General features: G+C 41.8%; 1 protein-coding gene across 1 annotated transcript in view; it reads left to right on the top strand.

Annotated features, from left to right (window-relative positions):
• LOC142558541 (uncharacterized) overlaps positions 1 to 14530 on the top strand; it is a 54309-nt gene that overhangs the window by 26294 nt on the left and 13485 nt on the right. Inside the window, exons 14-18 of the mRNA XM_075670673.1 lie at positions 816 to 928; positions 3509 to 3572; positions 8854 to 8968; positions 11902 to 12002; positions 12713 to 12834. Coding sequence (XP_075526788.1) covers positions 816 to 928; positions 3509 to 3572; positions 8854 to 8968; positions 11902 to 12002; positions 12713 to 12834 — 515 coding nt within the window. The remainder of the gene's footprint in view (positions 1 to 815; positions 929 to 3508; positions 3573 to 8853; positions 8969 to 11901; positions 12003 to 12712; positions 12835 to 14530) is intronic.

The raw sequence follows: 14530 nt of genomic DNA on the forward strand, positions 1-14530 counted from the left end.
ATAGGGGAAGAAGGCAGCGCAATTTTTATCTTCGCAGTTCCGAAATCGGCCGCTATGCTGCTTGGAAGGCCCGCCGGTCGATGCTCGCGCGATCACCTTCAGATTGATCGCGACTGTGCATTCTATCATAGATGGATACAACCGCGGCGTCTACTACGGCGCTGGCCACACGAATTGCGGACGCCGTAGTAAACGCCTTTGGCGGACGCCGCAGGGACGCGTTGCCGGCGCTCGTGTGTCTTGAAAGCGGTCTGCGATGTTCGCAGAGGGCGCGTAGTGCTGGTAGCTTCGCATGCGCTGTGCTTTCGACGTTTCGTACGCGTTACAGCGACACATGCACGGAGGTCGCGGCTGCCTGCCGCGATTCTTAACTCCAATGTTTCCACAGACAGTTTCCGCTGTCATCCAGTGATGTGTGTTCATGTCTACCTGTGCGCGCGTGACACCGTGCTGGTTAATTTAGTTTAAACACGTTGACGGGCTAGTTGGTTTGAATGCGCGATAGAATGTGTAAGCGCGACTGAACGAGGACGTAGAAAGGAGCAGGCACACAGAGACAGTGCTGTCTCCGCGTGTCTGTTTCTGTCAACGCCCTAGTCGAGTCACGCATGCGCATTCTATCATTCTTAATTTAGTTTGTACGCGAATGTTTACAAGTTTACATGGCCGATGTAACTATTATCCTTACTTCGTACAGTTATCTACTAATTTTCTATCGCAATCAGTGCTTCGCCTTCCCAGCGTAACTGCGATTTTTTTTTCTCTATCTTTATTCTCTTTTTTTCTCTATTTTTTTCCGCCCCCTCCGCTTGCAGTAGCCAAGAGGATGCCCCTCATGATGGTTAACAGCGCGAACATCAAGCGAGGCTTCCTGGCGCAGCTACAGCGTGTCACAAGGCTATCACCTCTCAGGACACCAGACATGCTGGTTCGTACTACCAACTGTATACGGCCATGCTGTACAACTGCACGGCCAGGCTGTACCTGTAGAAGCAACTGCGGAGTTATGGTATTACTGCGTACTGATAAATGACAGCGCCGCGCGTTACTACCGAGCGTCAAAGTCTAGGTTAACGATGACGTCAAGCGCCGTCGGCGTTTGAAGTTCCCGCTAGATGCAAAGGCGGTAGTAATCTTGGCGCTCGTTTGTAGCCTACTGGTTGTGTGCTGTGCATAATTTCTGTAGAATACAGAGGCCCAAACGGGATGCATCATTTAATAACTCGATTGCACTTAAAACACGGTAAATTCTATAGCAGTGCGCAATTTGAATACCAGAGGTAACCACCTGTCTTTTACATTTGTTAACGGTAATACACACGCGAGCTCAGATGATTTGATTACCTATCGTTAAGTCTGAAGGTAGTATTTATGTCATTAAAGTTCACAATGGCAGCGTACGTTTAACTTTAGCGCTGGGTATCATGTTACACTTGATGCTAAATGACTCCTGATGCCGCACTTACATGATGTTGCATCTTATGAATTTAACTTCGACTGCTGTCAACTTTTGGTCTGCCATCAAAACTGCTGCGAATATTATCTCTATGGTTAAGGTAAAAGGCGCTAATTAACTTGAAGATGAAAAGATTAATGCAGTTATAGGGGTTGCCATCTTTGCAGCAGAAACCACTTAACAAAGGCTTCTGTTTAACACTGGCCTTCAGGTAGAGAGTAGAAACGATTCTGCATATTCGGGTTGCGTCACCAATTATCGCTCACAAGTAGTCATGTTTGGGCCTATCTGCAGTGACGCGGTAAGTCAGGTGTGCGGTGTCCCGCAAGGGTCTATCTTATCTCCTTTGTTGTTCAACTTATATGTGAATGATATATGTGACCACGTGAAAGCATCCACCGTATTCCTTTAGGCCGATGACACTTTACTAGTGTCAAGCAACCCTGAGTTTTCATGTGCCCTGGCTAACCTTCAAGAGGACGCTATTAAAGTTAGTGATTGGTTTGCCTCAAACTTAATACAAATAAATAGCACCAAATCCAGACTTGTCTGTTTTCGTAACCCGCACAAAGATGTACCAAGCGTCGCTTCCGTATATTTACACCCTTCATATTGCTCTTTGTGCTCTTGTCAACCTATAGCTAGCGTCCAGTCGGTTAAGTATCTTGGTGTGCACATAGACAGTGATCTGACGTGGAATACTCATTTGACCCACATTTGTAAGAAACTTAGAAGTGTTGCATGTTTGTTGTTTAATTTAAAAACCATGATGCCTTTTTCTATCAGAAAACTAATCGCCCAGGCTCTGGGGTATAGTGTTTTAAGATACGGTATGTGTTGTTTTTTTAACTGCTCTTTCACATGGAAATGTCGAGTTAATAGGATTTTGAAAAACATCGCTACAAGCGTCCTCTACATGCCACAGGAGAATTTGCCCAGCAGTGTCTTTAGAATAGCCGGTTTGCCTTCTTTTGGGAATCTTTTTAAACAAATCGTAGTACTTAAATATTTTTGGAGCAGTGCATACAGGCACATAAATACGAAACCGGTACCGTTGAGACATGCTCCTCGTTATCTTAAACCGAGAGTGCGCACTCACTACGGTAAAGCAACAAGACGCTATTATGTTCCTGCTATCTTCAATGAACTACCGGACGATGTATTTTCTTTGTCCACCCGCAAAACACTGAGAGTAGCTGTTCAAGCGTTAGACAACCTTTAATATGTACTGATGTTATCAGTGCATCTTTGATAATGTGTGATGGTTGTGCCAAATGCACAACCAGCTTCTGATGGAGTTCTGGTGTGGCGCGTAGATTGCCGCGGCTGCCGGTTGTCGCCGCACAAGCCCTCTTGTGGCTTCGGCGCTTCCGTTTTGTATACTGTTTTAACTATACTGAATAAAGATTATTATTATTATTATTATTATTATTATTATTATTATTATTATTATTATTATTATTATTATTATTATTATTATTATTATTATTATTATTATTATTATTATTAGCTCACGGTAAGCAAATTATAACCACACATCGGCGTCAAAAAACAACGCTCTGTTTCACACCATGAAATTTATACGATGTTATACATGTTAAAAAATTAGTGTGTGTTTTCTTTCCGCCCCGCTTTCAACGCCCAAATATTTCTGTTTCCTTTTGCTACTTTGTTTCTTTTTCTGCAGTGACGGTTTCCAGTATTAGGTTGCGACGAAGGACTTTACAGACGTTCTTGCGGAAGCAGTGAATTAAGTATCGTTTGACGCGACCCGCCTAAGACGATCCGTGTATTTCGTAAGAATGTTAAACCACGCACACTCACGCGAAGCTGGCACATGCATATACATATAGAGAATTCGCTGTGTCGGACCGTGGCCTCCGCGATCAGCTCCGGAGCTGATCGCGGAGGCCACGGTCGGACACACGTGATCGGATTGAACAAAATCAGCCCTCCAAAAAGGTTGACTCACAGTGTCATATGCGCATGTACTGATACGGCGGAAAAGGAAAAAATATGGCACCGCTAAATTTGTCTCTCCGGGACTTTCAGGTCGACTACACTGAAAACATGGTCTACGTCACGGTACTTATTTTGGGGCATCCTGCAATTTCAGGTCTGTATAGGCGACGGTGTCGGAACCGTTTTCACTTGTATTTTTTTAACGTGTTTTGACATCGAAGGTGATATCTGTTGCTGCTCACTTTCCGGTGAAAAATAAGCAAATTCGCATAGTGAATTTGAACGCACAGGGGTTTATTCCGCAGCCGAGAATTCCGGTTGCCAATAGAAAGTTAACATCGACACGAAAACAGTTAACTTTGATTGCTGTAGAGCGCCACCAGGAGTCTGCACAATCTGCGGCTATATATGCGTTCCACAAGGGACCCCCTGTCACTGGGCACGGTGGCACCGTCAACATGCGGCTCACAAATTGCCCGTTCGTCTACATTTTGCAGGTGAGAAAACGGTTTGGGAAATGCCTCCGTTCAAGTGACCGTTTCTTGCTGGTGTTGCCGTGCCCATGGCAGTATGTGGCTGTGTGTGAATCATGCATGACATACTTTAAGAAGCTATTGTTGATGGGCGGAGATATTGAAAGCAACCCCGGCCCTGACCTCGAGCAAATCGCCAAACAACTTACCGAAATTGCTTCCGACATTAAAGATATCAAAGAAAAGCGACTAGGGGATATAGAGAGCAAGCTTGACCTCATTACGAAACTCGAAGCTGAAGTGACCGCGTGTCGTACAGAAATGGCTTCTATGAATAAGGTAATTAAGAGTCTTGAAGAAAAAATAGACGACATCGAAAACCGTAGCAGAAGGTCAAACTTAATTGTTTATGGCCTACCAGAAATGGAAGAAGAAACAAGCGAAGCGCTAGAAGAGGCCGTAAATGAGGAAATAATCACAAAAATCCTTGAACTCGAACCTGTGGCCATTGAGCGCATACATCGTTTAGGAAGACGAGGACCGAACAAGACGAGGCCTGTGATATTTAAATTACTAGACGCAAGAGATAAAAGTGTCATACTAAAAAACTGCTTTAAACTAAAGAAATCAGACCTCTCAATAGGGGAAGATTTTTCGCGAAAAGTTAGAGAGACCCGAAAGAAACTCTGGAACAGTGCACAGGCAAACCGCGAAAATAAAGACAAGGTGTCGTTAGCGTACAACAAACTATTCATTAACAACCGTATTTTCATCTGGGATGACGAAAAGAATGACAGGGTAGAAATAAAGAAGCACGACAAAATGGAGCAAAAAAAACAACGCGAACGTGGAAAAAAGAAAAAACGAAGTAAGCCGCCCGGCAACACGCCAATACCAGCGCAAGAAAAAATAACGTTGTTAAACGTCAACGCTCGAAGTATCTTAAATAAGGTGCAGCCATTTGAAAACTTATTGCTCGATCGTGAACCAGATATAGTGGCAGTCACCGAAACATGGTTATCATTGTCTGTCTCAAGTCATGAAGTCACTCCTCCAAACTATGTACTGGTTCGCAAAGATAGGCAATCACGTGGTGGAGGCGTGGCGCTAGCAATAAAGAAATCAATCCCACTGGTCATTCTTCCAGAGGTAGCTGATGCCGAGGCAATCTTTTGTAAGATTAACACTAAAGGCACAAGTATAGTTGTTGGTTGCCTATATCGAAGCCCCGTATGTGGACACGAATGCATAATTGCCATACAAGAATATTTGCAGCAACATGCTCGTAATTGTCGTGTTATTCTTATGGGTTATTTTAACCTTGCCGACCTTAACTGGTCTACCATGCAGTACACAACAAAGGCTTCAGAAGCCCTTCTCGATATGATGTTAAATTTCAACTTGCGCCAAATTGTGGAATACCCCACAAGGGTGCAAAACGAGTCTCGGAGTGTACTTGACCTGATCTTACTAAGTAGTAACTTTCTCTTAGAACAAGTGAAGTTAGAAGTAATAGAAGGAATATCCGATCACAATATTCCGATGTGTATCTTACCACTAGATTACAAAATATCAGTGCAAACCACAGCCCAAACTCTAATCAATTTCGACAAAGCAGATGACGCCCACATACAAACCTATTTATCTCACGAATTCCAAGAGTTTTCGACATTGGCCTCAGATCCTTTGTCAGATATAAATGTTGTCTGGATGCGTTTTAAAGACATAGTGTCCCACTGTGTAACCCATTTTATTCCTGTTAAATCGAAAAAACCCTTGAAAAATAACCCATGGATTACTCGGGAAGTAATACATGCAAAACGCCAACTCAAAAGGTTACGCAAAGCTAGCAAGGCAACAGGCAATACTCCATCTAAGACCCCTAGGCTAGCGCTTGCAGCAAAAAATTTCAAACAGAAATCGAAAGAAGCGAAACACCATTACTTCAACACCGTACTCCCCAGCTTTATAAAGAACAATCCACATAGATTCTGGAACCACTTTCGCCAAAAAAACACACTCATAACTCAGCTCTCGTCAAGTGAAAAAGCGGATAAAGCCAACAGATATAACCAATTCTTTCGTTCGGTCTTCACAAACGATAATGGCGTCATGCCGGACTTAGTTCCACGGACTGTTTCCACTATCGACCCACTCGTTATCACAGACGCTGGTGTTCTTAACCTTCTTCTTGCCCTAGACACTAAAAAAGCATGTGGTCCGGACAATATACCCAACCAATTTCTTAAAAGGTACGCACAGTGGTGCAGCAGATACCTCGGCCTTATTTTCCGTAAATCCCTATCGACATCAAAACTACCCAAAGATTGGAAAATATCTAAAATTATTCCGATCTACAAGTCGGGAGATAAATCCGTTGAATCAAACTTCAGACCAATATCGTTAACGAGCACGGCATGCAAACTACTCGAACATATAATTCTAAAACATTTAACAATTTTTTTTGAAAACGAAGGCATCCTGTCCCCTAACCAGCATGGTTTTCGCAGGGGTTTATCGACCATAACTCAATTAACAGAAGTCATACACGATCTCGCGCTGGGTATTGACAATCACGGCCAAACGGACCTAATCCTACTTGATTTTTCTAAAGCGTTTGATTGTGTTTGTCACACCAAACTAATAAATAAACTAAAAAGCATTATCGGAGACACAGAAATTGTTGCTTGGGTTCGTGGGTTTTTGTTTAATAGGTGTCAGTTTGTTATTTTCGAACATACAACATCAGATATAGTATCAGTTACGTCAGGAGTACCACAGGGCTCCGTGCTCGGGCCCTTGTTATTTCTCGTGTATATTAATGATATAACCACTAACATAGACTGTAAAATAAAGTTATTCGCGGATGACTGTATCATTTATAGAGACATTAAAAATGATCAAGATCACTACTCCCTTAACAAATCACTTAGTAGTATTACGAAATGGTGCTCAGACTGGCAGATGATAATCAATGTAAAAAAATCAGCATGTATGACCATAACGAGGAAAAAAGAACCTTCAGACTTCTGCTACACCATAAATGGTACAGTTTTGACTAAAGTACAAAAATATAAATATCTAGGCTTAACAATAACGTCAGACCTAAGGTGGGACGAGCATATTCACCACATTACCTCATCTGCTATGCAAAAGTTATTTTTCCTTCGCAGATCACTTCAACTCGCACCCTTGTCAACAAAACTCCTAGCATACAAAACATTTGTTAGGCCGATCCTCGAATACGGAAACACTGTATGGTTCCCTCACACCCAAACTAACATAAAGAAAATAGAAACAGTACAAAGGAAGGCCATTCGATTTATCCATAACAAATTTAGACGTGAATGCTCTCCCTCTAACCTTCTAGCAATTTCTGGGCTCCTTACGCTCGAAGCACGAGCGAAACAGGCACGTTTGAAATTTCTTTATCAACTTCTGCATAATTCTTTCAAAATTGACATTTCAAATTACATTTCTTATTCACAAACACGACCTACCAGGCACAAACACACAAACACCTTAGTAGAATATAAATGTACTAATAATGTGTTTAAATATTCCTTTTTTCCGGTTGCCATCCGTGAATGGAATATGTTATCGCCTCTCACCACTAACACAGAGTCACTGTCTCAGTTTGAATTAGAAATTGAAAAAATTGTTTAGCAAGTTAAAATTGCTAGTGCTATTATTGATCGTGCAAACCACCATGTACTTGTATCCTGTGTATGTAGTCGGGTATGCACTGTAGAATACCTCAATTGCCATTTCTTACTTTTTTTTTTAAAGTTCGCATCTACTTTTGTTTGGTGTATACATTTTGTAGTAAAAATTGTTCATGTTTTAAGGTGCAAAACTGACGTTATACATGTATTCATACTTAACATTATCAGTGTTCTTTGTTTATGTGCATATATATAGTGCCCTCCTGCTATGGTCTCAGTAGAGACTGGCAGTATTGTAAATAAATAAAATAAAAATAAATTATTATTATTATTATTATTATTATTATTATTATTATTATTATTATTATTATTATTATTATTATTATTATTATTATTGCTGCTACTACAACTTCTGGGGTATTTTTGTTTGGTTTTTCCTACATTCTCCTGGATTTTCTTTTAAGTATTCGTGTGCCAAGTGTTCCTAAACACTATCATTGTAGCCATCTATCTATTATAAGTAGATAGCAAATAAAACAATAATTAATTAATTAACTAGTCAGATATTATTTAGTCACTTGATTAGTTAGATAATTAGTCAATTATTTGGTAAATATATGTTAACCAATTAATTAGTTAAATTACTAGTGAGCTGATTGTCTAGTTCATTAGGCGATTGATTGATTAACAGATTGATTGAGTCATTGATTGATTCATTCATTCATCGATTAATTGATTGATTGATTATTTGATTGAGCTAGCGCCGTCATTTTTCCAGTGTAGAGGGGGCACACGCAGACAAGCTCACCGTTTTTGTATATGAATAGAAAATTTCTCATAGGTCTTCATAATTACAGACATCTTAGTATGCCTACATGTACTTCATCTAACGGTGAAAGATGTATTCCTTAAAGTAATAATTTATATTAATTTAAAAGGTTATTTCATTTATATACATCAATGCGTGAACAGCAGAAATGTTACAGAATTACTTCTTTTCATATTTCTTTTCGTAGGAGCGCCCTTCTTTATTCATGCAATTTTTTTTTATTCTTTCGCACATGCTTGGTAGTACTAGTACTCAACGACATCAAAAGATCTGATGACTCAACGAAAAAATATACAATAATTTTCAAGTTATAATTTTTTTTTCGGTAATGTCCCAAATGTTATCGCAAGCGATATTTCTATAGCGGACCAACTGGGAAATCTGGTGGGAGTTCAACCTTACCATTTTGACATTTAACCCACAAACGCAATTTTCCATTCGCTAAGATCGTAACGCTTCTCCGTGCAGCTGACTACAAACCGATACCGAAAATGAAAATCATGGAGCCGGAATGGACCGAGGGTGTCATTACGCACGACAACTGCCTCAAGGCCTGTTCATCCAAAAACTACAAAGACTGCAGGTGAAGCACCACCCCTGAGGTTCAACCGTATTCTGGCAAAGTTGCCCCAAAACCACTCTAAGCATAACTTGCGCGCAGCAAGCCACAAAAGATTGTGGGACAGGAGTATGTGGGTGTGCCTACTCCGTTTCTCTTATACGCAAAAACTCACCGTGCACGCTTAAAACAAAAATTTTAAAAATAAGCACAAGAAATCAGAACACTTCAGGGCGTTAAAGAACTCTTGCAAGAGTTAAAAATAAAACAAACTAAACGTATCAACGACGGTGAGTCACCACACAAAATCGTCCCTAGTATTTCCCGCACATGTCCGTACTTATAAAAAATGTATTTTACCGCACTGAAAGCTGTTCTTTCAAGGCCACTAGCTGCCCATTGTCCAAGTGTTGTCCCCGAAGGATCGTGGGTGATTACTAGGAGTTCTGCAAGTGAGCGTTTGAACATTTCTTTGAAGAAACATGAATATTAAACGTCTACTGTATGTGGCCGCATTTGGGAAGAGTTACGCAGAGCGTAGGCCGCTTCCATCATTTGTATTTATGTGCGCTATTCGCTTAATGCGTGTATTACATTCACATTTGTGCGTCTTGCGTGATTAAGGCCGGTTTTGGCTGTTGTGTCTCTATGGGGTATTGTGTAATCTGTGGATTTTTAGTTCAATACACGCGCAGTTGTCTAGAGCCAGTATATTGCATGGTGCAACTTGTCCAAGCCTTGTTTGTAGGCTCCAGTGTGTCTAGGACTACATGTGTACTTTTTTTTTACGGTCGTATCCAACTCCGCTCTAGATTATCCAAACCTCTGACATTTCGTTGTTTATTACAATATTACTTTATTATTCTCATTACCATTAATTAGCAAGGAGTATTTATTATATCACTGTCGCTGCCTAAATTTTCTTTATTTATTTTCATTTCTATAAACAAAATGTGCGGATCTGCACTGTCAAGACGTGGCGCTTCTAATTCAATGATTACTCTGTGGGTCGCAAAACCTATTGCACACTAATGATTCGAATTTGGGGCTATATTGTTCCCAAGCTCCGGTAAAATGCAGCTTTTTCGCAAATTGTGCGCCCAGTAAATCATTGCGGCTTCAGTGATATATACTCTTACTTTTGTTTTCATTTACAGTTACACCTCGATTTAACGAAGTCGATATGGAACCCGAGAAATATTTCATTAAATCTATATATTCGTTCAATCGAAAACATTCATCAAAACACTTACGCGAATAACATTACGCTTAATGAGGGGCAAAACGAAGATGTGAATTTTTTCCTGCTTACGCACTTATTGTAAGTAGCAAGCCCGGCATGCCCGTTTTGCGTTCCTTCGTGGGAGCGGCAAACCTCTGACAGGTCAATGGCCTCCGTCACCTGAACTGAAACCAGGTATATCCGTATTTTCCCAATATTTTACCGAAAACCCATGCCCTCACCCCAAAAAATATGCTTCGTTAAATCTTACGAGACGTTCAGTTCACTTTTTTGATTCGAGGTTTCCAGATTCTGTGAATGTGTGTCACGCCACATAAAGCGCCTCGCTAGATGAAAAATTTCGCAATATCTGGCTTTGTTAAATTGAGGTTTCACATATAATCATCCTATACTTATGAAACCTATCGCGTGTTCGGAACAGCCGTGTTCAGTTTCTGCCTACACCTAGAACTGAAAACAAAGCAGCGAAAAGAATCTTGTTTACAACTTTTGCACAACGTATTTCTAGCTAACATGTCTTGTGCATAAAAATGCTGCATGTATATTGCGACTGTTTTTTTTTTATCTGAGTATTCAAAAGTATCGAAACGACAGCTGACGCCAGAACTTTTGCATTTTTGCCACTTGGGAGTTCACCGGCTTGCAGTCGCAAAATACACCAGTCACTGGGCGGTGCATATTGAATGGCGTTAAAGAGAAAACCAATCTTGAGAATGGCTTCCGTAAACATTCGGTAGGTCGTTAATGAACGGGCTTCATATAGGTCATCTGAAAAGCTTCATGACATTAGAGTTGCTGAGCGCATGTACACATCACAGACGCGGGAAGGATGGGGAGGGGCTACCTACATCTTTTGCAGAGCCTGCGAAAAGTTCGTTGCCACAGATAGCGCAAGGCCGCCACCGCAACCGAATGTTGTGTCGCGCGATTAAACTTCGCCGAGAAAGATGCTTAAGAAAGGCACGTAAAGGAACAAACGTGGTTACCATATCTTGTTAGGGAACTGACGCTGCCCACTATACTATACTTAGCCCGCTGTGCTTAGTATAGAATGACAGAACATAGTATAGCATGCTAAGACGTGATTTGAGGTCACAGGAGTGACACGCACCTGACTTGACTCCCCCATCTTTCGCATTAACTCGACCCTTCTGCATACAACTGCGGCTGTTACCTGGCCTCCTCCGAATGCATAGAAACAGTACTGTGTCACTTACGCCAGGCCGTTGCATTCATCAATGCACACTCACTATTCTTGACTGAAATGACCGATAGCGCCGAATGCAACGCCTGTGGATGCGAGGAAGCTGCCGACCATCTTCTATTCCAGTTTTTCTTTCGTGCTAGCCCTGCATACCGCTATAAACCAGCTGAACCGCTCTAAACGAATTTTCTTTTCTTTGTACACGGCCTTGGCACCACGGTCTGACGTATCACAGCTGCAGAAGGCCATGAAAGCGCTGCTGTAATATTCTTTTTTTTTTAACGCAACCAGCGCAGCACTGGGAATTTTCACTGCGTCGGCGACTCCCAGTGCACATCAGCCCTTGACTTTTCTTCTCACAATCTTTTCCTCCCTTTTCCTCCTCCTTCTAGCGCAGGGTAGCCAACCGGGCTCAGTCCTGGTTATAAATGCCCTGCCTTTTATTTATCCATTCTCATCTCTGTGAAAAAATTGCGTATGCTGATATGCTACGTCTGTTCTGGCTTTCAGTGCTGTCTCCTACTGTGGATCCGTCTGCGCGACAACGACAAAGGCAAATATTAACGCGTCCGGCGTGCTCGTGGGGTCAGAGGACTGCGACACTTACGTGAGTGAGTGTCGAAGCCTGCGTTTCTGCGCTTTGCTTTCATCGCACCCGTTTCGAGTTTATTTTTATGACACATTGTACGTCAATCGATCACTTACTTTTGGACTGTCAATGTGACACGAGCGAGAGTGAATGTCAAGTATAAGGTGGCCCTTCCACGGTATAGTTAGGCTGTAGTGGTACCGTTTGTTTGCAGTTCTTGTAGGCTTGGCAGATGTTGCAAATCCAGTTCTAGCGTGTTAATGCGTGGTTACACTTACAAGGTCGCCTCATGTGCTGGAATTTATTGCTTTAGCCGTCACGAGCACGTTAGGCAATGTGTTTTCATATATGCACGTTTCATTTGAAAAAGAGAACGACGTAAGCGACGCCTTTCAGATCCTTAATGTCGCAGGAGTCATGACTTAATGTCATAGGCTTAATCGTTATGATGCTCTGTTGCTGAGCACGGGGTAGCGGACTCGAGGGGGAAATAAGTTTGCAAAACAGGCTGCACTCATAGCTGAAGAGATCGAACAAGATTAAGAGTGGATCATCAGACTGGAAAGGGTTCGAGAAGCTCGCAAGGCGCGCGGGTCACGGAGGCTGCATTAACAAACGCGTGGGTATAGTCCGGTCCTGATAATTAATGACATAGCATTAACTGTTGCTCGCGTGTAATGCGAGGACCTGCCAGTTTTCTTTCTCTTTTCTTTCTCTTTTGTTTTCCTTCAGAGACGGAGCGTTCGCGAAGAAGAAACGTAGTGCTGACCCGCGACGCCATCTCGGACCTGGAAGACGCTCTGAGAAAAAGCGAGTTCAAGTTTACCATCATGCACCTCAACACAAGGATAGCGGTACGTTAACCACTCTATATGTTGAGGAGCCTCCAGATATCGTCAAATGTTTATGGGCTGTTAGCGCCAACAATAAACACGTATTCATTCATTCATTCATTCATTCATTCATTCATTCATTCATTCATTCATTCATTCATTCATTAGCATACCCTCAGGGCCCAAAAGGCATTACAGAGGTGGTGGGTAAACTGTGTTCATACAATTGTAATAACGGCAACAACATCGTTATATATTAAATAAAATATAAAACTCATAATTAACTGAGCACGTTGTTCTAACAGAGGTCAATAACAGAGGCCTTCGATGGCAATACCGTAAGCAACGCTATCGTACATGTATAACAGGGAACGGAATTAACAAATAGCAGCGCGTAACGACGCGTAGAGAAATTATTATCGTCATAATTTAGCATGCATGCACTGTTGTAGCTAACGAAGCCCAGCCAATTATTGTGTTTAAGTTTGAGCACGTTATCCGAGACCCCAGAGGAAGGCCTGTAACTCCCAAATTGTTTTCCAAAAAGAGATTACTAAATACGCCTCTTTCTTATTTTTATTTTCTATTAGGGCCACATGCTTCTACTACATATTGTGACTGGAAATGTGCGAGTTGTGTTGCCGACCTTTCATGTTCACGGAAGAAATTTTAAAAAAAACATCGAACATTTTCTTTTCCGAAAAGAAGGTCTTCCTTCAACGCACAATTTCGAAAGAGTTAAAAGTAGGAGTGTGAATAGTGCCAGAAGCGAATCAAATATCGAATACTTTCCGGATAGTTTTCGAATGGCGAACAGTTGTGCTCACCATCCTTGTTCACGTTCAAATATGTGTACAACCGACGGCAGCTTCGCTCAAAAAAAAAAAAAAGAAAATTCACGGCACTGCTGGCATGGTGGTTTAGAAAGTTTCTGCCGTTACTTTGCGCGATAGTAAAGGTCGTTTATTAAAAGCACAAACGGAGCATTAGGAGCAAGCAATCAGTTTATTCGCATGCTCAGGACTCATTAGCGAGTGCGAATAATATCAGTTTGGCCGGGAAAGTCTGACTCCCCGAGAGGCACATAACGCTCTCCACTATGCGCAATATCTATTGTTCGTCTACCATGGCCACCGGTAGAAAAATTTATGGCAAAGTTGGCGATTCCATGTATTGGAAATGTGCTTGAAATGTTATTAGTGTCGACGAACAGTGACGATTTCGATTCGATAACTTCGATTATTCGCACGCCCCCCGTTCAAAAGCGTCGCGGTATCCTTGACGTCGTCTTTCAGTCGATCCTCCTGTAGACACGCTTTCCTTTTGCGCACAAACAAACCTGTCGTTTTTTTTTTACTTGCTCACACCGGAATTCACGCGAATCTGAGGTGAGTTCAAGTAGCCTGAATCACACGAGGTGCCTTTTTATTTCGTCTCGTTATCTAGGTCGTTAATCTAGATCAATTACTCACAGGGGACCCTAACCAGAAGAATAAAAATGAGCTGGAGTGCGTACGGCACGCATTATTACCAAATTCTGACTGGGAGCTTACCACTCTCGTTGAAAAGAAAAGTCTAAAATCCTTACAATCTACCGCTGCTTACATATGGGGTGGGAACTGGGAGGTTAATAAAGAAGCCCGACAACACGTTAAGTAACGCGAAATGCGCGATGGATAAATTTTAGGAGTTACGTTAAGAGACAGGAAGAGAGTGG

Source organism: Dermacentor variabilis, chromosome 9 (genome assembly GCF_050947875.1).
Source record: "Dermacentor variabilis isolate Ectoservices chromosome 9, ASM5094787v1, whole genome shotgun sequence".
NCBI lineage: Eukaryota > Metazoa > Arthropoda > Arachnida > Ixodida > Ixodidae > Dermacentor > Dermacentor variabilis.